Raw genomic sequence first — 23,969 nt, 5'->3', positions numbered from 1 at the left:
AGCTAGCTGCTTGAAGTGAAGGGCTGAGTTACTATTAATGCCAGACCGGGAAGTCACTTTGCAATATGGATGGTCATTTATTTATTGTTTTATTATGACACATAAAATGCTACGGCTGCAATATCAAAATATGGTGTCACTTATAAAATACCAGTATTATTAATGTGGTGGTAAGATACCATTAACATTTACAGAGAGGTGTATAATAATTCAATAGTCTTGCCTACTGGTTTGCTCCAGTGACAAAACACCTTGGCAAGCAGATGATGGATCTGCCTATTTATTATCATGTTTTTTCCTCCTTGATTATTGAATGGCCTATAATGCTATCAATAATTGTTGCTGAATCTAGTCCTTTTGAATATGGCAGATAGGTCCTTTGCTTTTATAGTATGTGTCAGAATAAAAGAGAAGCATCTGAAAAATAGAGACGGCATTTCCTTACAAAATGAGATGAAAAAATAAAACAATATAAATGGAACTTTCAAGTGTTTCTTTTTATATTTAAAGCTCTTATTTCAATATATTGTATTTAAACATTCTTAAATAATCATTCTGTACCTTTGTTTTTCTGTTTCATCTTTGGAAACAAATAGAGTAATCTCACTATAAATGTGTGCAAATAGAAAATATATAAATATATTTAAGGCCCATGTCATAAAAAGGTGGTCTCGGAATTGTCACTTTTACAATGATCAGCTGGGGTCCCTTTAATTTTGTCCTGCAAGTTATTTGAGCTCTGTTCTTTTAAGCCTTTGAAGTCCATATGCAAAGAAGAGCCAAGCACACACATACTGTCCTGTGTTTCATTTTGTAAACTGCTGGATGACACGTGTAAAACAGTCCCAATGCGACTGAACAGCGGAGTTGATGTGATCCACTTCAAGAAACTGAAGTCTGTTTGGTCGACCGCTGAGCTCCATGAGAATGTTGCTCCCACAGGCAATGACTCCATCTCTGAAGTGCCATGTCTAACTCCATGAAATCCCACGGACCTTTCCAGGCTACTTGCTGATGAGGGGCGTTTGTTTTCCCCATACAACACAACACCCTGGGGAGAGGCAGTCACAGTCTGAGCTGTTGTATGTTCTGCCTTCGTGTGCCCTTGGAAGAGTGACTCACTTGTTTGAGGAGATGTTGGCAAAGGTGTGCTTTGGTTATAAGCCTTGTTACAATCACTAGCATTTGAGCCAAGGCTTGGTGAGAAGCTGTCTGCAAAGGGTTGTGTCTGACGCATTGTTTCCTTTACATTCAACTTGGTCAGAAGCTGGGTGCGAATCTCTGGGGGTAGTTTACTCAACTGGCGTCCAAGCTGAAGTTGGGTTGGGAACAGTGTTCCTTGAAGGGTTCTGTACAGAAATCTGCAAGAGGAGAATGTGCATGTGAAAAGAACTGAAAGAAGGAAGTACCCAAGATATTGTTAGAGAAAATATCCAAAACAAAAGTGCAACACCAAAAAGTGAGAGAGTCTAATGTGCCTTTCTTATGTTTGACACAAGAAAGCTTGCAGATGAAAAGCTTTGAATGCTGTGCTAATATTTTGATTAATAACAGGCAGTGTAATAGATCTGTGCATTTAGCCAGTGATCCACCTTGTGAATACACGGTCTTTCATCTTTCTTCATGAGGAATCAAAGGCAATGGGGATCAGTTTGCAGAGCACGTCTCCTACATCCATAAGTTGGCAAGTCAGTCCACAACATACTATCAGAATTTCTGTACTGTGCCTATTACGGGAGGATGGGTTGAATGTGGAAGCACCATGGAAAACCTCACAGGGTAGCAAATCTCTGCATGGCCAGAAAGTTCTATCAACAGTCTACAATTATCCCACTCCTGTGGTCTATGGCCAGGAGCTGTGGTCTGTTCCTGTGGTCAGGAGCACAGAAGAGGTTAGACAACCTGACTTCATACAATCGTCTGATGAAAAATCCTGACTTGGCTGGCAAGGCAAAAAGAAAGAGGGAGAGTGGAAGAAGAAGTGTATCTTGTCCTCCCAATATGCATAAAGTGCTTTCATATATGTGAAAAGATACGAGAGAAGATACAATACCTGGGCAGCAATGCAACAACTGGTGATATAATGCAAGTCAAATAGAACATGGGGTCTCCCATCAGCCTTTCCATAGTCCAGTAGGGATTGGATGGAGGATGGCATACTGGGCAGGAAGCATTGTAAACCAGAGCCACAAAAAAAAATAAAAGGATACTGAAGATGCAAGATGACCAGTGGAGAAAAGTCTAGAACAAAAAAACAACAAAAGAATAATAATTATTTATATTCTGAGAAATTTGCTGTGATTCTGAATTAAAACTTCTTAATATCTGGAGTCAAATTTATTCACAGGAAGAGTTTATAGCCTTGCATTTTTAAAAATTCTTATTATAGATACAACACTACAAAGCTGTTTGCTGATCACAGTTTAAAACCTTTTTCATGTTCGCTTAAAATGTTTGCTAAAAATAGAATGTGCTGAGGGAATGAAACTATCATCTTCTGTTTTTCAAGAATGGCACTAAGAAAAGAACTATGTATATGCCAGCGAGTTTCTATGTAGGCTGTGGGTATCTTACCCAAGTTTTGGTTTCAATAGCCAAATGTAGTATGATGGTGAAAAGAGCTATTGTGGTGATAGGAGTTCCCCAGGAGAAGATATCCACCTCCGAATCATAGTAAGTCTGTAAAGAAGGAGATAGAATTTAGCCCAAGCTGTGTTGCTAGTTCTCCTTGAAATGCTCGAAATAGAATGGCTTGAATCAAACACTTACGAAATAAGGGATGAAGAAGCAAACCACACTTTGATACATAGCATCAATCATGTTCATCCAAAACATGTGTGGTTGGTACTCCTGTGGCATAAAATAAACGTAAGAAAATCAGAGTCTAATGAAAATGCTATTTGCTGAGATAGGTATTTTGAGGGGGATATTCTGATGGGCACTTTTAAGGGCTTGTGCAAATAGCTTCACAACTTTGCCAATCAGTTAGATACCCTCGGGGATAAAGAGTCTACCTGCAAGTCACTGTTAGGGGAGGAGACTCTTCCTGTTTCTTTTTTTTTCCCCTGGCAGAGGGTGTAAATTGAATCTGACACTTAGGTCAGCAAACAATTATGAAGGTGCCCACCTGTGCAGTCTAGTCAGACCCCTGATTTCAGGAGGAGCTCTCTGAGGTGTAAGCACATGAGTAAATGGGTTTCACATCATGTACATACAAGCACACTGTATTTATTCACAAGAGAGAAAACAGAAAATGCACACATATTTAGAAAAGGAGGTCCAAAACAATGATCTTTAGCAGTAATTCATGCAGCAATGTATGCTATGTTATAAATACATATATAAAACATATACATATACATGTATCTGTGTGTGTATGCACAAAATTGCTCACTATGAAACAATATTAAACTAAAATTTTCCTTTAAAGAAATATCCAATTGCAGGGGTATGGATGGTCATATAAAAGACCTAGATATAAGGAAAAATAGTTTGCAAATGGCAAAGTATTTATTTTATTTAATTTTGGGACATCTCAAAGCACTGGGTTCATCAGGGTTCCTTCTCTCGATTGAGAATATCACTACAGCCTAAAAATGGGAATTGAAAGATGCTTAGAATGAATTACGGTGTTCTTTGGCCTACTGAAATAACATGCGTTTAAGCACTGGACAGGTTGCTCAGAGAGACTGTGGAATCTCTATTGTTGGAGACATTCAAAACCGGACTAGATAAAGATCCAAGCAACCTCATCTAGATTTGAAGCTCTTTTGACCAGGGGTCTGGTTCCGATGGCCTCCAGAGTCATCTAAATTATTCTAAAATTCTTACAGGCTTTGAATTGGTGATATCTTTTTTAAAGAAATCTTACCCGAAGCAGGATTTTTGGCAAGTTTTTACAATGCCTTTTAGGTAACTATTCAGAGAATACGCTCGCTAGGTTTCAAACAAACTTAGAATGGTCCCTGGGCTTGCCTATGAGAAATAATTGTACTGTGAACCTAAGAGACCTGTCTCCTCAGTTTGCCAGCTGAAGACAGGCAGACACTTCCCAAGAAGCTTAAGCCATTACAAGATTTCTATCACCTTAAAAAGGTGCAAGAAAGGAAGGTAAAGTTACAGATCTTTAAAGTGCAATGCACTGGAACAGAAGAAATGTAGAAAATGGAAAACAACAGCTGTGTGAAAAAGAGCAAATTTGGACTAAAAAACTAAAAATAAGTTCCACTAAAATTCTCCTTTCATCTTTCCAGGACAGTGTATACCAATGTCACTATATGTGTGGAGTACAAAATGCACGTGTACAGTTAGAGACAAAAAACACTAATTGTCTCCTCTCAGGGGGCACAATGTCAGATACTTTTAAGAAAGACTTTTGCCTTGGAAGCAATGTCTCAATATGGATAGTTTTGCAACCAGAAAGATTTTCCCACAGTACACTGTAGCTGTCATTACCAGACATTGTTTGGCTCAAATCCTTCCTGCAATTCATTCTGTTTTCATTGTACAATTCAAGCAGATGGGGACAAGGTGTTTTCAACAGACATTTCAGCTGAATCTGTCATCTGCTGGTGACTACCTCCCTCAGAGTCTAAGTCTATCAACCTCCGTGATTACTCCTAAAGACGTCTTTCTCTTCTGACTGTTTGTAAAGGGCTGGAGCCTGAAGTTTTGAGCAAGTACTGTGAGGTTATTCTGTGAACGTCCGCACTAGCCTACAAGGTATTATCTGCTTTACTTCTGTGGTTATTTGTGAAGGTAGGTGAGCATCTGCCCTGCCGGTGACAGCACGAGCCAGGAGCCACGGGAGCGTGCATCTCAACAGATGCCTCTGAAGCAGGGCAGAGTCCCATGTCTCAGAGCACTCCATGAGGGAGGTGTTCAGTTTAGGCTGACTTAAAGTATCCAGCCTTCTCTCCGTTACATATTCCAAAATATAGCTGTTGGGTTTTTTGTTTTGTTTGTTTTAAATATACTTTTGGCATTTAGATACTTTGACCTAGATGAGAAATACCATGAAATAATAACAGTGACTTCTCAGACTTTTTTTATCAGTTGAACACCCTTTGGGAGCAGGGTTGGTTTTCAGTTAAAAGTAAAGACATTTAGGAAAAAAATTACAGAAAGCAAGAAATTGTTACCTCCATATTCTGTCCGCTTTTATAAAGCTGAGGTACAGCGATTAACATGTCAGCTGGCACGTCCTTGTCCAGCACACCAGTAATCAGTTGTGGAAGAGACGAGAAGAGTAAATTAAAGAAGATGAGATACCACTGATCAACCATTGATGAGCCGGAGAACCCACAGTAGAACTGGTACCAGAAGAGAAGGGCCACAAACATCTGAAACAGAACAAGCAATGCTGTGAATATCTCAAGATAAGCAGGATCACCATCCCACTGTGTTCTAAAATCATTCCGATTCCAGTTCTGCGAAGACTTATCTATGAACACTAAACACGTGAGCACTCCTCCTAAGGATACCTAGTCTTTAACTTGCTACTCCTGATGCTCGGACCACTTAGCTAAGCTGCAAACATGTGGCACACCTGCAATTCTTTGTGCTGCTGGAACCTTAGATCTCAGGTGTCAGGGATGACTTCACACAAAATTAACTTTCAGTTCAAGTGAAACTACGAGGTGCAATTTAACTAACTGTAAAAAGCTCTTGCAACCATCGCTGACCTCTAGGTATATCAGTACTGATCTCATAACACATTACTATCATTAGGATAAGCATTTCCATAATAGTATCCTCTGCTGGCTTGAGATGTTTTGGGAGGTTCTGGTGTCTGCAATAGCTAAATGTGGAACTTTTTTGCAAGACCAACAAGAGACTAGCAGCAACAAGGGAGGTGAAACTGTAAAGTCTAGAAAAGTTGTCTTAACTCTTCTCTGTGCTTCGAAATTTAGCAAATTATCAGTTCTGTAAAGATTACTCAGTATCCCTTACTCTTCAGCTATATAAAGAAATCAGCTGCATACACAGCTGCAGTGGGATTGTTCATGTAGTTGTGTTGGAATCACCCAGAAAGGGACAAACCACAATACTCGTTTCTTCTACGGTCTCTGCAGCATGGAGAACCCAGAGGTTTTTAAGGCTCAGAAGAGGTGCTGATATCACCTGGTGAGGGAGGATTTTTCCTAGGGAAAGAAAGAAACTCCCAGGCTCGGTCCTCCTAAAACTGCATTTTTTATTATTCTGTGTAAAGCGATTAACACTAAATGGAAGGCAACCAGAAAAACCTTGGCAACTGTCCATCTAGGGTTTTCCCCATTTTAACCATGAAGAAGGGAAATGACAGAACTTCTCCTTTCTCTTCCTCGTCTTTTTGTATTCTGTTCTCAAAAGCTTTCAGCCAGCTGTAGTACATTAACCGTAATTTTTAGACATACAGAGGGAAATATAGATCTGTTCTATTTGTACGCCAAAATGTGGTTGAAATTTAAACATAGAGGGGAAAAAAAAGCGCTATGGTCGGCTTAGTCAATGAAAACTGCTACAAGGAGAGTAAGTCTATCTTGTGAAGGGGAGTTGTCACAGAATGAGAGGGTCAGTCCTGCTGTATGTAAATATATATATATATATAGATATATTGTACGTATCTGTTCAGGCAATGTTTGCATACTACATTGAAGTGGCTTGTGTATCAGCAGCAACATACCTCTCACTGTTTTTGAGTCCATACTATAAACTAACCTATTAAAAGTGAAATGGTAGTATTTTTTAAGGGTCACCTCTAGAAATGTTTTTGTAAATACATTTCAGGAAGAATATCTTCCTCTGGCCAAACCAAGACTGAGTTACCAGAGCTTACCTGCTTCAGTATAGTTGGCTGTAAGATGGCAATTTCATTTAAAAACTGAACAGATTTTCAAATTTATTCCCTTTCCACACCCAAGTCTTTTCTCAGAATAGAATTGCAATAAATATGTGAATTTAGATATGTTTCTCTCACTCATTTGAAATAAACAAAATCCAGCTAATCCTGGACCTAAGAATTTTTTCTCTCTAGAGCCTTGCTAAAATTAACCTGTCTTGGAAACAGTTTGGCTCTGACAAAAATGGCTAGTTTGATGACATAGTCAGCTGAAAACTTTCCTACAACATTTAATACGGGTCTCAGCAGTGCTGTCAAAGAAAGCTGTACAAATAAGTGACATTTCAGTAACCAGGCTTAAATCAGATTTTTTCCCTCTGAAATTTTATTTTGCATTAAACAAGTGTTTAATATTAAATATATTGTTCCCCCTTGCTTCTGTGCATCACCCCTCCGAAAAAGTCAAAACAAATTTACATAAAATTGAATTAGATTTTAAATAAAAAAGGTTTGCTTTTTTTTAGCCCAGATGAGACTGTTTTATTATATGACCCTAGACAGAATTTCTCAGTGAATGAAGTATATGCCAAAAAATGTCCAGTGCTGTCTTGCAGGGATAATGTATAAAGGGAAGAAGCAGTGCATGCTTGTGCAGGTAGAATTTTGTTTACATGAAATCCCTTTTCATCAAGTTCAAATACTTCCAGTCATGCTATGGTTTAGTTTATATTTTACTTATATTTTTATTACCTTCACCAAGCCAAACATCTTCTTGGATAAGTCATCTGAGTTTCCAAATGGCTTTTGCAGCAATTTGGAGTTTAAACTTTGAGTTAGATAGGCTCCAGTGGAGAATGGAAAATTTCATAATATGAGCAAATGGGGAAAAAACACTTGAGGAAACAGAAAACTTACAGAACATTTGCAGTGTAGCTATCCTGACTCTCTGCAGAGAATCATCCAGAATAGTCTCCTTGCAAAAGGATCAGGTGCTCACATCTTACATTTCTGAATATTCTTTCCTTGAGGGCAGGCACTGTGTCAGACATATTCATGTCTATATGCTGGATACCCCACTACAGTTTTAGAGTCAGTAGCAACAAGTATTGCTCAGAAAGCTCTCAAGGCTGCCAAAGCAGAGCCAACACAAAGAGATTTCTTCAGTTATATTCTAGCCTTGAGGCAGCAGCTTCTGAAAACGTCTTACTAAAAATGGCATGAGAAATAATACTCATAATCAAGGGGAGTTGTACCAGAGGAAATGGAAGATTTTATATGAGCTGAACAAAAATGTAGATATATAAACAACATCTCTGACTGCTGATTGCTGGAATGTCTTACGAGTATTACTTATTTTCTTTTATTTATTTTAATGTAAGATGGCTCTGCATACACTTCTTGGAAGTTCAGATTCAATACTGTCAAGCCAAAGAGTATCTTGGAAATATTTAGCACTGGGGGTGGGAGTACAGATGTTAAGCATCACTCAGGATCAAGCCTTAAAACTCAGGCATTTGAACACCAGCACATACTTCACTGTTGTGCTTCAACAGGTGGCTCTCCACTCAGTGTAGCATTATTTAAAGCTGCTTACTATTTCATACTCAGACAAGAATTCAGACAGCCCAAGTCCCTTCTTTCTTTTGTGTCTGGAAGGGTGCTTGCATGCAGTTTCTGGTCAGACTTCAGAAGGTATTTTAACACGCTTGTGTTAACATAAAGATGCTTTATTAAATTCTTTAGCTCCCTTAGGTATTCCTATGATGTTCAAAATTTTGAGCAAATGATGGTCTTCCTGATAAAATACCCACCTTCAGATTGAGATCAGATAGGAATTAGTCAGGCTAAGAGAAATTTGCATTAAAAAGTTGCCCCTGATTAAAAAATTTGAGGATTAGATTAAGTTTGGCAAGGAAATTTTACAAAATCAAGAGCTACTTTTTTTCTGATACTGAGGATAAAATCCAGTCTCCTGTTCACAGTTCACATGTAGCCCTCTGGAGGAGAGGTCTGAAAGCTCTGGCTCTCCTCTTTCCTGCTTCTTCATATCCCTTGCTCCCAAGGTGAATTGTAGGTGTCACAAGTGAGCAGATCTGTGTGCCTGCTTGTTAGGCAGTTTTCAATCAATCATCTTTGTACTCCAAGATCAATGCAAAGGGCCTTTGTTAGGGCCAAGGAGTCGAGCTGCTACTGGCTCAGTGCCCAGTACTGGACTAACTCCTGTTTCATGCACCAGGGAGGAAATGCAGACCCGTAGTCTGTTCTTTACCACTGTATGCTTCCTTTTTAATGAACTCTTTTGGTTAGTTGGGAGTAAGATAAATCAAGAAAAAAACCTTCCCAATCTCTGCATCTGAGACACAAAGAGGACTCAAATTATCCCAAGTCACTAGGGAATATGTACAGTGATTCATAAGCAATGACGAGATAGGGTCAGAAAGAGAAAACACAACTGCTACTTGGACTGACGCTGGATGGCTTTGACATTAAAGACACTTGTGTCTAGCCAGCTAAATTCTGCAAAACTGCTCTATAAAGAAACTTTTCTTATAAGCAGGGCTTGTTATTTCTGTTACCTAATTTGCACATTCAGCGGCACACTGTAGCTGTTATGGAGCGGGTCCTGTATTTCTGCAAATGGCAGCCAGCTGTCTTTCAACTCTGCAAATTTCTTTGCAGCTTATTTATAAACCATTGGAAGGCTGACCTAATGCTCACTTAGCACCCTGGAAACATGTGATGACATAAAGCTGCCAAGTCAAAGACTTACTGCATTTTTGTAGAAGAAATACAGCACCATGTTGGCAAGTCGGGAATAACACCAGTGGCCATGAACAAGCAAGAGCTTCTCCAAATACCGGAACCTTGGGATTGCGAAGTCACTTGCCATCACCGCCTTTAGTGAAAGAAAAGTTGGAATCATTATCATAAAGCATCACTTTCTACACCAACAGTGAATCTAGTTATCTTCTCAACTCAATTTCCATTAGTCAATGGAAATTATACTGATGAAGCATGAAATCCATTACAGTGCATCTGAAATGCACCTACTGCAGAACTGGTTTGGAATACTCATGAGCAGACCCGACAGCGTGGTAGAACATGCAAGAGGACCCGCTTCTCACCCAAAGAAGGTTACAGTCTACATTCTAGATGGTGACAAGCAGCAGCAAAAAGCAAGAGGTGGGACAATGGCTGACAATTGCAGTTGCACAAGCATGAAAGCTCAGGACCCACGTGTGAACATATTGGTGGCTGTAAAATTTTTCTCCATAAAAACTACAGGGTACTTACAGGGCAAAATAAATTTCCAGAGAATACAATAAGAAAAGCATAATTAAGTGGTTGCATCATAATTACAGGACTTTAAAAGACAAAAGAATAAAAATATTAGATTTAATTACATTTGCAATCCTGGCTTATAAAGTTTACTTGGCTGTCCTGGGACATCGGTATTTTGAGGGATTTGTAAAATTACGTATTTTCTAAAACTGCCTGTGAAAAAAATCACACTAGATGAGACTCCTCTGGGACTGTGCAGACTGCCAAATCACACTGACAGAATGAATCACCCAGTTTCTCTCTGCTTCTGACTAAAATTCAGGGAACCGTCCATCTAGAGGAGACCTTGTAAATGATGGTGTTATCACAGTGGTTTCACGATTGTCCTTATCTCCAGGATCAACTAAGATTTCATTTAATATTATTTTACATTTAGTTTTCTATTTTGATATCAACTTTCTTCTCACAGTTCACCAAAAACAAGAGGAAAGGTGAAAACCTCCAAAGGACCAATGTCTTCTTCACACTCTGCAGGGTATATTTCAGCTGTATTTTTACTTGAGAAACATCTTTCCTTTTAATTTTTCTTAATTCCTTTTCTCAGTAAATCATCAAAAGAGCTCAGTTTTCCCAAGTAAGTGCTTGTAGAAGCTATTAAAATAAACTCTAAAACAGTATGCAAGAGAAAGTGTAACAATGCATTGTAATTTAAGCTGTAGATGCATACAAGCACTGGGACATTTTTTAATATATTGACACATTCTGGGATTTCTCAGGTACTGAGACACACTTGTTACAACCTCCCAGCACCGAATAGCCTGATTTGTCTTACAGACATACAGCTGTCTTGTAGTTTGAGGAGAACAGAGCCGTGCTATGTTCTGCTTCCTTGTCCTCCACCCCATCTCAGCCTATTCCAATGTTAAAACAAACCTGTTAGCTTTTTTGAATTTGGGCTTCTAACACAGCACCTCACAACACACTGTGAGAAGTGTTGGGGTTTTTTCTTTTTTATTCCATTTTGATTGCAGCAAGGAACATAGTGAGGAAGATGGTGTTATCCAATTACATTTGCATGTTTATTCTGTCTCAAAATATCCCCTTGATTTTCACATTTTTATTTTTTCTTCCAGCTTTTTCACAGGAAAAAGTGATTCATGCTCTACATGTTTCCACAGAATGTGGAAAGAAAATAAATCAGAGTATTGCTGTTTTAGACATCTAAATGCTCAATGCCTTCTGAGTACCTGCATGTGTAAGATTCTGACAGCTGTTTATAGTAAAGAGGCCTGCATGGTTCCTCAGGACCTTGCAGTAAAGGAAGGCATCTATAAACATTTTCGACTCTGTTGAACTTTCATTTAGAAAAAAACAGGTAGTTTAATGGGTTAATGAGCAAATAGCTTTCAGATCTGAATATGCTGCAAAAGCCAGGGGCATTTTATTGTAAGCGTATGAGCTCAACTACAAGTGGTGTAATGGGGAGAGGAGTAAAAAAAAAATGCTATAAGCACTATATGTCTGCATTAGGAAAAAAAGTGATCTGAATTAATACACAGATGATAGGAGCTGATAAGTTCATAAAGATGATAAGACCCAAGGAGTTTGGGGCAGACTTTTTTGAATTGATAGACTTGGAGACGACCTCACAAAAACAGTCTCCTCTGGGCTCTCTAGAGCCTGGAACTGCAGAGTGATACTGCAGAAGTTATGCAAAGCTCTCAGCGCATGGTGAAGGCTGTGGAACAACAAATACACTTGGCATCAGCTTATTCCAAGCCTTCCTTTCCTCCCGTCTTTTTCAGCCATCAGACTCATAGGGTCTATGGCTGAGATGCCATATGCACGACTAGTATCTGAATACTTGTGGTAGCTTCTTTCCAGTCTAATTTACAGCTGCTGACAGGCTTGAAGAAGCATTTTTAATAGATTGCAGGCCTGAAATCTGTCTGTTTGAAGAGCACTGATGGACATACATTTTCCCTGGAGATTACTCTGACTGAACCCACTGGATGTTTACAAGAAGGAGAACAACTGTAATATCTCTGCTGGACAAGGCTGCGGCCCATCTTCTCTAGTACCCAGCCTCCAACAACAGCCAAGAGAGCATACCTTCAGAAGAGTGTATGAATAAATAAGGAAAACACCTACTGACTTTTCTCCAGACTGCTATCTTAGCTTCCGGTGATCTGCATGTCAGGAAACGCACAAAGTTGACATCCAGGTTCATAGCTCAGTTAAATTTTTGTTTCATAAATTTGTGTGTTGACCCAAATAAATTACAGCATTCATGAAATCCCATGGAACAAAATTCTACAGCCAACTTGTGCACTATGAGAAGGAGGCCCTTCTTCCCTTTCAAGCAAAACATCCAGCCAGTGTTGCAAAAAAATGCAGTGTGGGTCAGAGAACGACTGACACATAACTAAGTTAAGAATACTCATCTGCTCTGGTCCTCAGGATGGAAACACTTCCTATCTTCTCTGAAGAGCTCTTTGACATATGCTCAGCTACTCTATTTCCTCATGCAATCAGTCTGCACCCAGCCCAAATACAAGGCAGGCTGTGGAAATGAGGCATCTTCCTCATTCTCTGTGTCTTACTGCCATGTCTGGTGCTAATGCTGCAACCGAATTGCACTAGCAGTAGAGGAGGCAGAGGTAATAGGTAATACAGTAGGTAATACACCTCATACATATACATCCTCTCTTCTGGGGATGGGAGAAATGCCTCTTATACAGTGGTAAATACAATAATCACAGGCTGAACACATCCAAAAGACTACAGGGAAAGTCCCCTTATCTTGCTGTTCCCTGTGGCAGGAAATGGGGAGAACACCAACATTGGAATAGTGTGTAGAGAGCCGTGGTTCTGCAAAGGGCTGCAATTTTCTCTTTCTTCACTGTTCTGCTCTCTGAATAGGCTGAGCGAGCAAGATGTGTGGGTGGCTGGGCTAAGGGTCACCACCACACCATGCGTATAAGCTGCATCAGCTGGATGGGCTTGTGCAGCTACTCCACAGGAGAAGTACACCCAAGCAATACAGGAGAGAGGAGAATAAAAGCCAGAATAAGGTGAACCTTTATTTCCTAAATTGTGCATAGCTGAGATTTTTATTTTTTTTGTCCTTTAAACCAGTATTTAATAAATGATTTCTTAAAACATATTGCTTAGAGGGATCTGGTAAGATGAATTTTCTGAGAAAGTAGCAAGTTTAAACTCACCACAGATCTGAGAACAAGCTCAAACTCAAGCTGAAAGCATCCTTATGATGTGCAGCTGGCACTCCTGAGCACAGCGTGCCACTTCTCCCTTACCTGCGCTGTCTATCCAAAGGCAGCTTGGTCAAACTGATATATGGGAAGTGCCTATTTTAGCCTTTCATGGGAGTGCTTTTCACTGAAAGAGCAACATTACCTGCATGCCTTCTTGACCAGAGATCCCCACGCCAACATCTGCCACTTGGATCATGCTGACATCATTAGCACCATCACCTAAAGATGAGAAGATACAGTTTTGTTGTCACTAGCAGACTAGAAAGAGCAGCAGCAAAGCAAAGGAAAACCAGTTGTTACTGTGTGTTGGCTGAGTATAGTAAGCGAGATGTGTACTGAGTGTCGGGTGAGTATAGTAAGGCTGATGTGGCATAGGAAAGAATCCATCTTTGGAATGTAAGGTTCAAAGCTTGGCAAAATGGCAACAACAGTTTGATCTTTGTAGACTTTTTTTTTTTTTTTAAATCATGGAAAAGTAAAAATAAAACAAACACCTCTCTTTTTAGTAAGACCTAAAGTTCAAGTATCTGGCCTGAACTGCACAAATACTAAAACACGGAAGGCTGAGAATGAGCTTCCCAATACTTCTGCTTCCTGATTAACTTGCTGCCTGCAATCAGGTATGACTAAGAACAAAATGTGCAAGGAGGTGTAAACAATGAGAATGTCTATACAGTAAAAAGTACAATTAAATTAAAAAGTAGATGAATTTTTGACTTGGATTGACCAGTCTGAGATCTTTAATACACCCACCACAGGTAGACTTAACTACAATGGATGATGCATAGTCACCATTCCTTGCTCTGCTTCCAATCATGATACCACAAGTGATAGGTGCCATAGAAAGGATACCAGGATGGGATAGGTATCTACTCTTAAATTTGCAACCAGTGTGCTAGTGGAAAACTAAACTGTATTAGCTGATGATGAGACACTTGGTTTTAAACTTCAGTGGCCACATCTCACTCCAGTTTCCCTGCTGTTGGCACATATAAGAGTGGTATCTGCTCACCTGACAAAGCTGATGTCTTTGTGACTGTGTGACACAACCCCAAGTTAGCTCATGTTGGCTAAATGGGAGGACGTATACAGTTAGGCTTTTAAGCCAGAGCAGGAGCTTGAGTTCAACTCACAGGCTCAAGATGCCCGGAAAGAATGAAAACACAAGCTGCCCAGTCTCTACTAGTATTTTTAAGCATTCTGGATAATTCAAATTAACCACCCAGAAGTTTTTGACAACATATGCAAAGGATTATGTCCATATTCAGTCAGCCAACGATATAAATTCAGTATGAGGAAGGCATATTTGAGCTAGACATAATATAGTAATCATGAGGATTATTATAACCAGCACACATGTGGTGATGTGGATGTCACAGGAGTCTGGCAATTATTCTATGTATTTAAGGTTTCTCATGAGCAGGTCCAACCCACACGTGTTGCTACTATGGTTAGCCAAGACAGGTAGACAAAAGCTAGTGTGTTTGTGCTACAATCATATCTTCTAATGCAACACGAGCCTAAACTTGAGATAGGAAAAGAAGAGCTGTTTTTTTCTTATGTAAAAATCATGCAAACATGGAAGATGCTGCAAGATTTAAAACTGGGTGACTGACAAAATCTCCTCTTCATCAGCTGAGCGATTAGCTGGGAAGGAGTGTAAGCTCTGGCATAATGCCAGTCATAAATCCCTTCTCTATACTGACAAGGCCAACTCATATCCTAGGCTATATGGCCAACTTCTGATGAAAAATGCAGAACCTTGAGTTTAAACTTGATTGGATGAAATAGCACCAAGCCCAATGTTGTTCTGTGTAATAGTTACTGCAAAATGGTGTTCTTCACAGCATCAGCTAACCCAGTTCTTCACAGCTGTGTTTGGACATGTCAAAACCTCATAGGATACCTGGGTCCTGACTACCTAACTTCTGTAGGAATAAATCCCAAATACTACTCCAGAGTTCTATCCTGGTTTTGAATGAATATGTCCAACACATTTTCAGACAAAACTGGAAAGCTATTTGAGTTGTGAGGCAGTTGGAAGGGTCCTATTGCAAGTCAAACCCCCAAAATTCTCAAGGCACAGTATACATCGAGGCAGGCAAGTTTAAACGGAGATATTTACCTATTGCCAAGGTCATTGCTTTGAGTTTGTCTCTGACTAGTTTCACTACCATGCTCTTTTGGAGTGGGGTAGAGCGACAACACAGTACTGAACGGCATCGCTTGGCTAGTGCAAGAAATTTATCTTCTAATGTAGGTTCCAGGGCATAAGCTAGAGTCCTTCCATCAATCACTAGGCCCAAGCTGAAAAGCACAGGGGAAGAGGGTGGATAGAAAGGGGTGAACCCAACAGTCATGTTTCCAGTAGCTTCGTCTGTTGAGTTGTTTGAAAATTTAGACTCTACGCATTGCAGACACTGTTCCAGCAAGACAGCACATGTCTCCTGAAAAAAAAAAATTCAAAAGAAATATGTTTGAGGGAAAAGAACATGTATTCAAATGTTTGTGTTTTCTGTAAATTTAGGCATAAGGAATATGGGGAATGTGTTGTATAATATTTGCTGCACTGTTAAAGTTTTAATTTTTAATAATCTTCTATTCGCTCTAAACACACTTAATTCTTGCAGAAGATATGACAGCAATGAGGACTCAAAACGCTTAAAATCTAATTCCTCTTTAACATGCAGTATTGTATGCTAAACTAATTTCTTTGAGCTCCTCAGAATAACAGTACTGGGAAATTATATAATCAGTATCAGTACCAAGTTAAGTATGGTGATGAACACTATGTATACGCCTACAACACAGATCAAATAGATATGCATTGTTAAAGGCCAATTAAAGGTTATTTAATCTGAATTCTTTCTCCTAGCCATACTCAACTAAAAGATGTTATTGAGAATATACGAACATTTTAAATGAAATGCTATTGGTCTTACAGCAAAGTATTACAAAAAAGAAAGATCATGGAAAATCCATTTACCAGTTCAGTTGATAGACTCAAGAATGGAAAATGCTGTTATCTTTTCTTCCTTTTCGAAAGAAATTGGAGCTGGATACTGCTGGCCTACCTCTCCTCTGCTGATCTGAAGTCCAATTTTATCACCCCATTAAAGGACTACAGCACTACCAGTCTGGTTCCTTGTATGTTAGACCATATCAGTAAACTCTTTGTGACTGCTTGCAACAAGTTGAGCACAGGAAAGATCAGTAATTCAGAAGAATTAGAGAAGGTCTGTTAGGAAGCAAGGCATTACTGTAGATGTGGTTTTCTGACTCTCAGTGTTAGCATCGAAATTTAAGTATTGCTTCTATCTCCAGAGAAAAAGCCACCTGAGAAAACATGAATGACTGAGTTATCTAAGTACTACATTTCAGTGGTGTAAAGTAAAGCACAAATTCTCAACAGGTAATCAATTGTTTTCTTCCTCAATACATGTTTAATAACAGGTTGCTTTTGGAGACCCGTTAGTGCCAATAAGCAAAACTAGGGATGTTTTGAGAATGCATACCAAAGAAAGGCATTCATGCTGCTATGGCATATTTTCATTCATGGTAGAGCCCATGACACACAGTTACATGTCTTCAGTAAGTTTATGATACGTGACACTGTGACTTAGAAGCATGAATCACTGACAAGTATTCAAAGACATGTCCTACCTGAAAATTACAGATGAAGCAGGAAAAGAAGAAAAAAAAAAAAAAAAAGAGGGAAAGGAAAAAAATGCCATCAAACTTTTAATTGTACAAGTTGAAAATAGAGCAAAGCTATTTCACAAGTAAACTTGTGTATTGGGTCTGCTTACTGGTGATTCAGCATTCAAAGTGATGATTTCTTCATCATGATCTAGTAGCTTGCAGGCATATGCAATATTAACAGCTGTTTCTTGCTTGTCTCCAGTAAGAACCCAAATCTGCAACCCAGCTTTGCGCAAATTTGCAATGGTTTCTGGAACACCATCCTGTAAACGGTCTTCAATGCCAGTTGCACCTAAGCACATAGAAAAAGCAAAATATTCCACATTAAATGAACACTTAGGGTTTACTTGAAATTGTAAGCTTGGATTTTTATAAAACCCAGCAGACAGATTTATTGGAAAATAGCCAACTACCAATGGTTAAAGATTCAGGAAGCTTTTTGGGAGTATTGAGAAAGAAGAGAAGAAAGTAGCTGGGGTAAACATCTGCATCAACAGTCAACAACAAATCCAGAATTCAAAACTCCAAAACCAATCTGATGCCACTTCTAGTCTCAGAGGCTCATGAGGCTGATATATCTCAGCTTATTGTTTCTTTGTTCTGTATCTTCACCATTTCTTCTGAATGTTGCTAGAGAAGATACTGTTGCTTCTAGGAGATTGTTTCAGTTCTTAAGGGTCTTAAGTGCCTTTCCTCAACTAGAAGAGGTTGGGTCACTAGAGATTTCTGCCTTTTGAAGGGGAATGACAGCAGAACTGCAGCTTGGCAACAGCACATTAGGCTGCAGACATAAACCTTTTCCTGCCGTGTTGCTGCTTTTTGCTCTTGCAGAAAGACACTGGTTGCCAAGTGATATATAGCAGAGAATAAATCATAAACCTGTTGGCCATGATGTGAAAGTAAAATGTGGCTTTTTCATGCTTTCAATGCATCTTTCTACCTGTTTATAAGAGACTGAGTATCTTTCCTATGCTTTCATAAATCAATTGACAGAAACAAGATTTTCAAATACTGTAGCCAAAGCCACGCAGGACCAAGTTCAGTGTCACCACTGATACATGAGTGCTCCACTGAGTTTTAGAGAGGCTTCAGTGTGAGGAAATGTAAGCCCTCACTACTAGAGAATGAAGAGGTGACAGACATGTAAGTTACCTGGAACAACAGGAAAAGCAAAGTAAACCTTTCTCAGCTATTTATTATTCCTATGGTTGTTCCTTGAAAAAAAAACATTTAAGCAATAAATTCCACCTGAAGTCTGAGCACCAGATAGGTGGAAACACCTACCAAACAGTGTACAAAGGAAAAGATATCCCTTTTCCAGACTCACTTTTTTATTCCCACAACCTCATCATAACTGATCATTGTAAGATACAAACCACAGTATGAGGTTCTTGGGGAACGACTGAATGGTTCATAATAGAAATAAGTGGCTAGAGCTCACTTGTTTGTCTGGCAGTTCAAATTTACTTTGTGGGGGTTTTTTTTGTTTTTTTTTTTTCTCCCCCAGAGTGCAGCCAGAGCCAACAGGCAGAACCTTGGTGGGATCTTCCTGACTAACACGGTCTGAATTAGTCATCTCATGCTCCCCTTTAAGTCAGAGAAGAGAAAGACGCTTCAAGGGTGTGATTCATCTAATCCTAAAGCAGGTATCTAAGACAGACCAAATGAACGCACTTTCTTTTTTTGTCTCTCCATTGGTTGTATGGGGAGCCTTAGAGATCTGTAGTAGATACATCAGAAGTTGAGTGAGGTGGATCTCGTCTTCCAGAGATTGGCATGTTGGCAATTAGTGAAGACTGTTATCTCTAACAGTGTTATGGCTGTCCCAGTTTCTTTGCCGGAGAAAGTAGTTGGATGCTTGGAATAATAGTGAATATATATAAATTTTAGAATCTCAGTGCTTTCAACATTTCAACTCAGTAGAGGAAGATTATGACTTAGTTCTTGGAACACATTTTACATATACTGATTTTAACGGAATCATTATGAAGTACTGCAGTCTCCTTCCACAGAATACACAGGCCCTGAGTGCATGTGCTGAACCTGATGTATATGGTAGTTGAAGCCTCTCACAAATGCAGTTTATGAGCCCTGCTTTATGAGTGTAACTGGTGCCCCTGGAGCCATGGAAGTGTCTGATATGTTGAAGTGGCACTAAACGAAATTCTGTAGTTTGGGCCAAGTCTTCCTCCCGCTTAGAGCAGCAGTTCCCATTTATGATGTGTCAAATTCATCCCTGATATTACTCCACTCATTTCACTAGTGATAAAATGATGGCAGAAGCAAGGAAAACAGAGTATGTCTGTTATGTTAATTACAGCCCATTCCTTTGTGGTGCTGCACATGATAGCCATGACAAAGTCCAAAAGAAGCCAATTTCTGTACTGTCAGAAACCATTTAAAGGAAAGAATGGATTTCATAGCCAAGCTTTCAGATTTTTAACACATTTTAATTTCATGTCAAGCTCTCATTTCATTACCTAGCAGATGCAGATCCTTCTCTATCCGCAGTGCTGACTGCAACAGTTGTTCTTCACGATTTTCAATAGAGGATTCTGCTTCTAAATGACTTTTTAACCAACAGGCATACTCTTCCTTGCTGAGAACCTATTAAAAAGAGTATGTGAGAGCACAGTCAGTGTGATGCAGAGGCATTCTTACTTTACAGAATAAAATGAAAAAGAAGTTATGAATCAAGAACAATAAATTAATAAATGCCTTCAGTAATCTTTGTCAAGACTCTCCTTAAAAGCAAACTAAGAGCCTCAATTTACTTACTCTTTTTGCAATACAGAGGGTTCGCAGCCCATCTACAGCATACAGATTAAGGTAATTCTGGGTTTTGCTTTGTATTTTTTTTTGATGTTTGCCCCGAGGGTCATCTAGATAAGAATCAAAGAAGAAATCAGTGATTGAAAAATAACAGCAGCTGAATGGCCCCAGAGAATAAAAACTTGTCTACAGTACTCACTGTACTGGCACTCTGTAACTGATACTTTTAAAGAGCTGCTGATGTCTCCTGGGAAACTCAAGTCAAATATTCCATTTAGAAAAAAAAAAAATCTTGCCTTTTTGTTCTATCTTTTCTGTCTTCTCTCTTCAAAAGTCATTGTGAATGTATGTTGTAAAGACATTCTTTTTCTTACTCCCGAAGTATTTGTTTAGCCTGAATACTTTAAGAAATCATTATATTCTTCACAGCAAACAATAATGCAGAAGGAGTATGATTTCAAATACACCACTAGCAAAAGCTTCTCCACATCTCATCATATGCAGAAAAATGACACTTACTTAAAAATAGCACTTAGTTTTCAACCAAGGTTAATATCTCAAAAGAACCAGAAACTGTGCTCTGTTTTGTATATCAAAGTGCATGAAGGTACTTCTGTTACTGCCATACTGATACTACCTATTGGCCTGAATCAGTGCAAGAAGTTCTGGGTATGACTGTGATTTCATTCAGAAGAGAATTTGCACTTGTGCAGACCTCAAAGCTAACTTCTACTTTGAACTACCTCTACAACTTCCACTTAACTTTACTCTTGACTTAAAGCCATGTGTAAGAATTCAAAATCAGGACTGAACATTTGTTCCTTTTCTCTCTTTAGGTGTGATTGGTTCAATGTGTTCACACTGTGATCAAAAAAGAGTAATGAATATGATGATAACAAATTTTGTTCCATTTCATTACCTGAAATGATGTCTTCAAAAGTTATAAATAGGTGATATGTATCTTTTTATTATCTAGGATCAAGACAGGTTAATGTACAATTTACTGTAGAAGCAATCTTAAAGAATATGAATTGCAGGGTTAGTACTAAAGTAAATGTACAAGCTGGTAAGTTTTTAGATTGGAACCACTGAGTGAGAATGACTGGTACCTTATGGCAGGTTTTTCTATTCCCTGATGCCGTATAATACTTTTTTCTAAAGTCTGGACATTTTTTTGGGTGTAGAATCATTTCAGGATTATAATTTTGTAATTGGAGTTCCTTAATGCAATATTTGTCTTACTGATACTTGCACAGTAACCAGTCACAGAGTCAGGTGAATGCCACTCACCATCAGAAGTCTGAGCACCTGAAGAGACCTACTATATATGATCTCAGTTCATCATTGGATGTGCTCATCTCTCTCAATCGACCATAATGAGAAACTATGGGCACTATACCCTTATATTAAGCACTTAATACAGGTATCTAAATTAGATGACACAATATCTTACTGTTTATACTTTCCAGAGTCCATTTTTGCAGTGTGCATTCATACCCAATTTGATCTTGCTATGTGTGACCATGTATATGCATTTATGTCTGTCTGTCTATAAACTTTCACAGCATTCAGCACTTTCATATTTATACAGCAGCAGTGTGTTTAACTGGGTGTTCAGAAGCTCCAGCACAAACCTGTACAAATACTGATGTTGTAGGAAGGAAGGACCTGGGAGTTTGGAATTCCAATATTCTGGGTTTTGTTCCTGATATCTCAACCATGTATCAGCACATTTTACTCACTGTATAGCTGTTTTCTCACCTTTAAAGACTGTCCAGCCTCTCTAGGTCTGTAAAGCTGGGAGTGTTACACACCCAGCTGTTCCTGAAGGAATCCATAAAGACTGTAGTATTTCAAGCATTTTATTTCTATCTCTGATTAAGGTGGTGTGGTGAATACTGGTAGGGATAGTCTGGTGAGCTTGACCATACCTGTTAATGCTACCTATGCTATCATACAGATTTTCTCAAAGCATCAATAAAGATATATTATTCTGGAGGAACTTCCCTACAAATATTATTTGCAATTGGAAAGCCCATTCTTACACTATAGCTTGTGGCTCCAACACACACACTACAGGGTTCCTTCAGAAGCTGTTAAACCAGCGTGCAACTAGATTCAGCTGCAACATGAAGTGGAAAAATGCATATACTAAACTGGCAACCTAACACAGTTTCACAACACATCAAAAGTTGTTCCTATCACTTTAAGTGTTGTTAATCACTTCAGATCTGTCTGAGTACCACGGGCACTAATTCAGTGATCACAATGTTAAATGCTTATACCACCTTCAATGTACAAACACAGTCATCCTCTACAAGTAGAGATATGCACACCATGTTCCATGCAAATTCTCAATTCCAGCATGGAACACTGCATCTCCCTCTTCCACCAGCATATGCATGAGAGCTAAACCCCTTCCAGCTCTTCATGTGCCTCATCAGTCTTGCCCCGAGATTCACCTTGTGCTCAGGAGTTACAAGGAGGGAAGGAATCCCTTGCAGACAAAACCCAATTGTGGAGATTCTTTTCAGCTGGGATGTGGTGTCTATGCTGAGCACATGCACCATAGAAATGAAAACTGGCAAATAAGTCTTCTCCAGAAGAACGATAGAGAGTTAGTGGTCTGCTTGCTTCATTTCCTTCCATAATCTCAAGCTGCAGGAAGCCAGCCCAGTCATTGTTTTCTCAGTGACTTACGTTCACAGTTTCTGTGCGAGTTGGTTATTGACTCAAACAGTAACTTCCTTATTTATGAACATGGTCACTCGTGAGATAAAATAAAAACAATACACTCTTGGGCATCATTTCAAGGCTTTTGGAAATATCTGTATGCTGTCAGAAAACACCAGGTTTTACAGTCTCAACTAGATATACAGGCAGAACAAATGGAGTCAATTCAGGAACTTTTTAAGTTTTGAAGCTTATGGTGATTTCTGATTTTCTATAAGACACAGCTGAAGCTACAACATAACACATTTTATTCTGGCTGTTCCTCATGTCAGATTTTAAAATGTTCTTCCTCCCAAACAAACAGGACCTTTATGTCTGATAGGACTGAGTCATACAATGTGATGTTAGAGTTGAGAGATTAGGTACACAATGTTGCCTTGGTCTTTCAATCTAAGAGCACTACTACCACAAAGTCTCAAGATGCACACTTGACTGGTAAACACTTTACATGTCCCTGAGACATGAAGACAGCAAAAAGTGAGCACTGGGATTAGCTTGTCATGTTGATTCACTTATTGGTCAATTCCTTGAAATGATAAATGCTTGCATTCTGGTAGCATCACATCTCTCTCACACTCATGTTCCACCAGCACCAGAGAACAGGATGAAACCACTGACAGATCATGCAATATAGATAACAGCCACAGCATAAATCTTCTGAGGCTCCCTGTACCTGGGGAATGCCTCCTGTAACAGGAAAAAGATGCCATTCCCTCAGGAACTGACAACATAGCCACTGACATTAGGAAACTGTGAGCAGAGACTGCGAATTCAGTTCTGGGAGTGAGGCTGCTCAAGAGAAATTTAAAACATTTTTCAGACAGATCCACTGAAACGTACAGAAATACTGAGACTAGCAGTGGCTTAGAGGGCTAGAAAAGTAGGGAAAGTGCTTATGAGGTTCTAGTGGCTGCACTTTACATTGCTTACAAAAGCAAAATATACTAAAACTCATAGTTTGATTTGGGCTAAAAAACTAAAAAAATAAAGGGCACAGTTTGAAAGCCACCTTTAAAGCCACTGCTTGCCTGTAAAGATGGTAAAATCACTGTATGCGCCCCGCTACAAAATCTGCCCACTACCAACACCAATCTTCAGGAACTCTGCTTCCCCTTCTCTGACATCAATCACCTTTGGTAATGTTGCAGCTGTTTCATTTTCTAACTGGCCTTGTTGTTTTTATCTAGGTGGGTCCTAGGTCCGCGTGAAATTTGCCTGAAAATTCCTTGATCCATCGAGTCTACTACGAACAGATGCAGCAGCTTCAAACAGTCTGTTATATAGTGACAAAATATTTAAGACTTAGCATAAAATAATCTTTTCTTTTTAATGCTCAGTTCTCATTCTGAGAACTCATTTCCAAAGATTATTTTCTAGGTATGTTT

At 39.1% G+C, this 23,969-nt stretch overlaps 1 protein-coding gene across 1 annotated transcript in view; it reads right to left on the bottom strand.

The window, feature by feature from the left end:
- Positions 1–85: 85 nt before the first annotated feature.
- The window catches only part of ATP10A (ATPase phospholipid transporting 10A (putative)), a 120,225-nt gene continuing 96,341 nt past the window's right edge, over positions 86–23,969 (bottom strand). The window contains exons 11-21 of the mRNA XM_074908360.1: positions 19,858–19,961; positions 19,560–19,686; positions 17,187–17,371; positions 15,503–15,824; positions 13,520–13,596; positions 9,591–9,716; positions 5,142–5,342; positions 2,770–2,850; positions 2,575–2,679; positions 2,054–2,241; positions 86–1,361 (exon numbers count right to left, since the gene is read on the bottom strand). Coding sequence (XP_074764461.1) covers positions 656–1,361; positions 2,054–2,241; positions 2,575–2,679; positions 2,770–2,850; positions 5,142–5,342; positions 9,591–9,716; positions 13,520–13,596; positions 15,503–15,824; positions 17,187–17,371; positions 19,560–19,686; positions 19,858–19,961 — 2,222 coding nt within the window. The 3' untranslated portion in view covers positions 86–655. The remainder of the gene's footprint in view (positions 1,362–2,053; positions 2,242–2,574; positions 2,680–2,769; positions 2,851–5,141; positions 5,343–9,590; positions 9,717–13,519; positions 13,597–15,502; positions 15,825–17,186; positions 17,372–19,559; positions 19,687–19,857; positions 19,962–23,969) is intronic.

This window comes from Athene noctua, chromosome 1 (assembly GCF_965140245.1).
Source record: "Athene noctua chromosome 1, bAthNoc1.hap1.1, whole genome shotgun sequence".
In the NCBI taxonomy this organism is placed as follows: Eukaryota; Metazoa; Chordata; class Aves; order Strigiformes; family Strigidae; genus Athene; species Athene noctua.
This window is presented reverse-complemented; position numbering and strand designations above follow the sequence as displayed.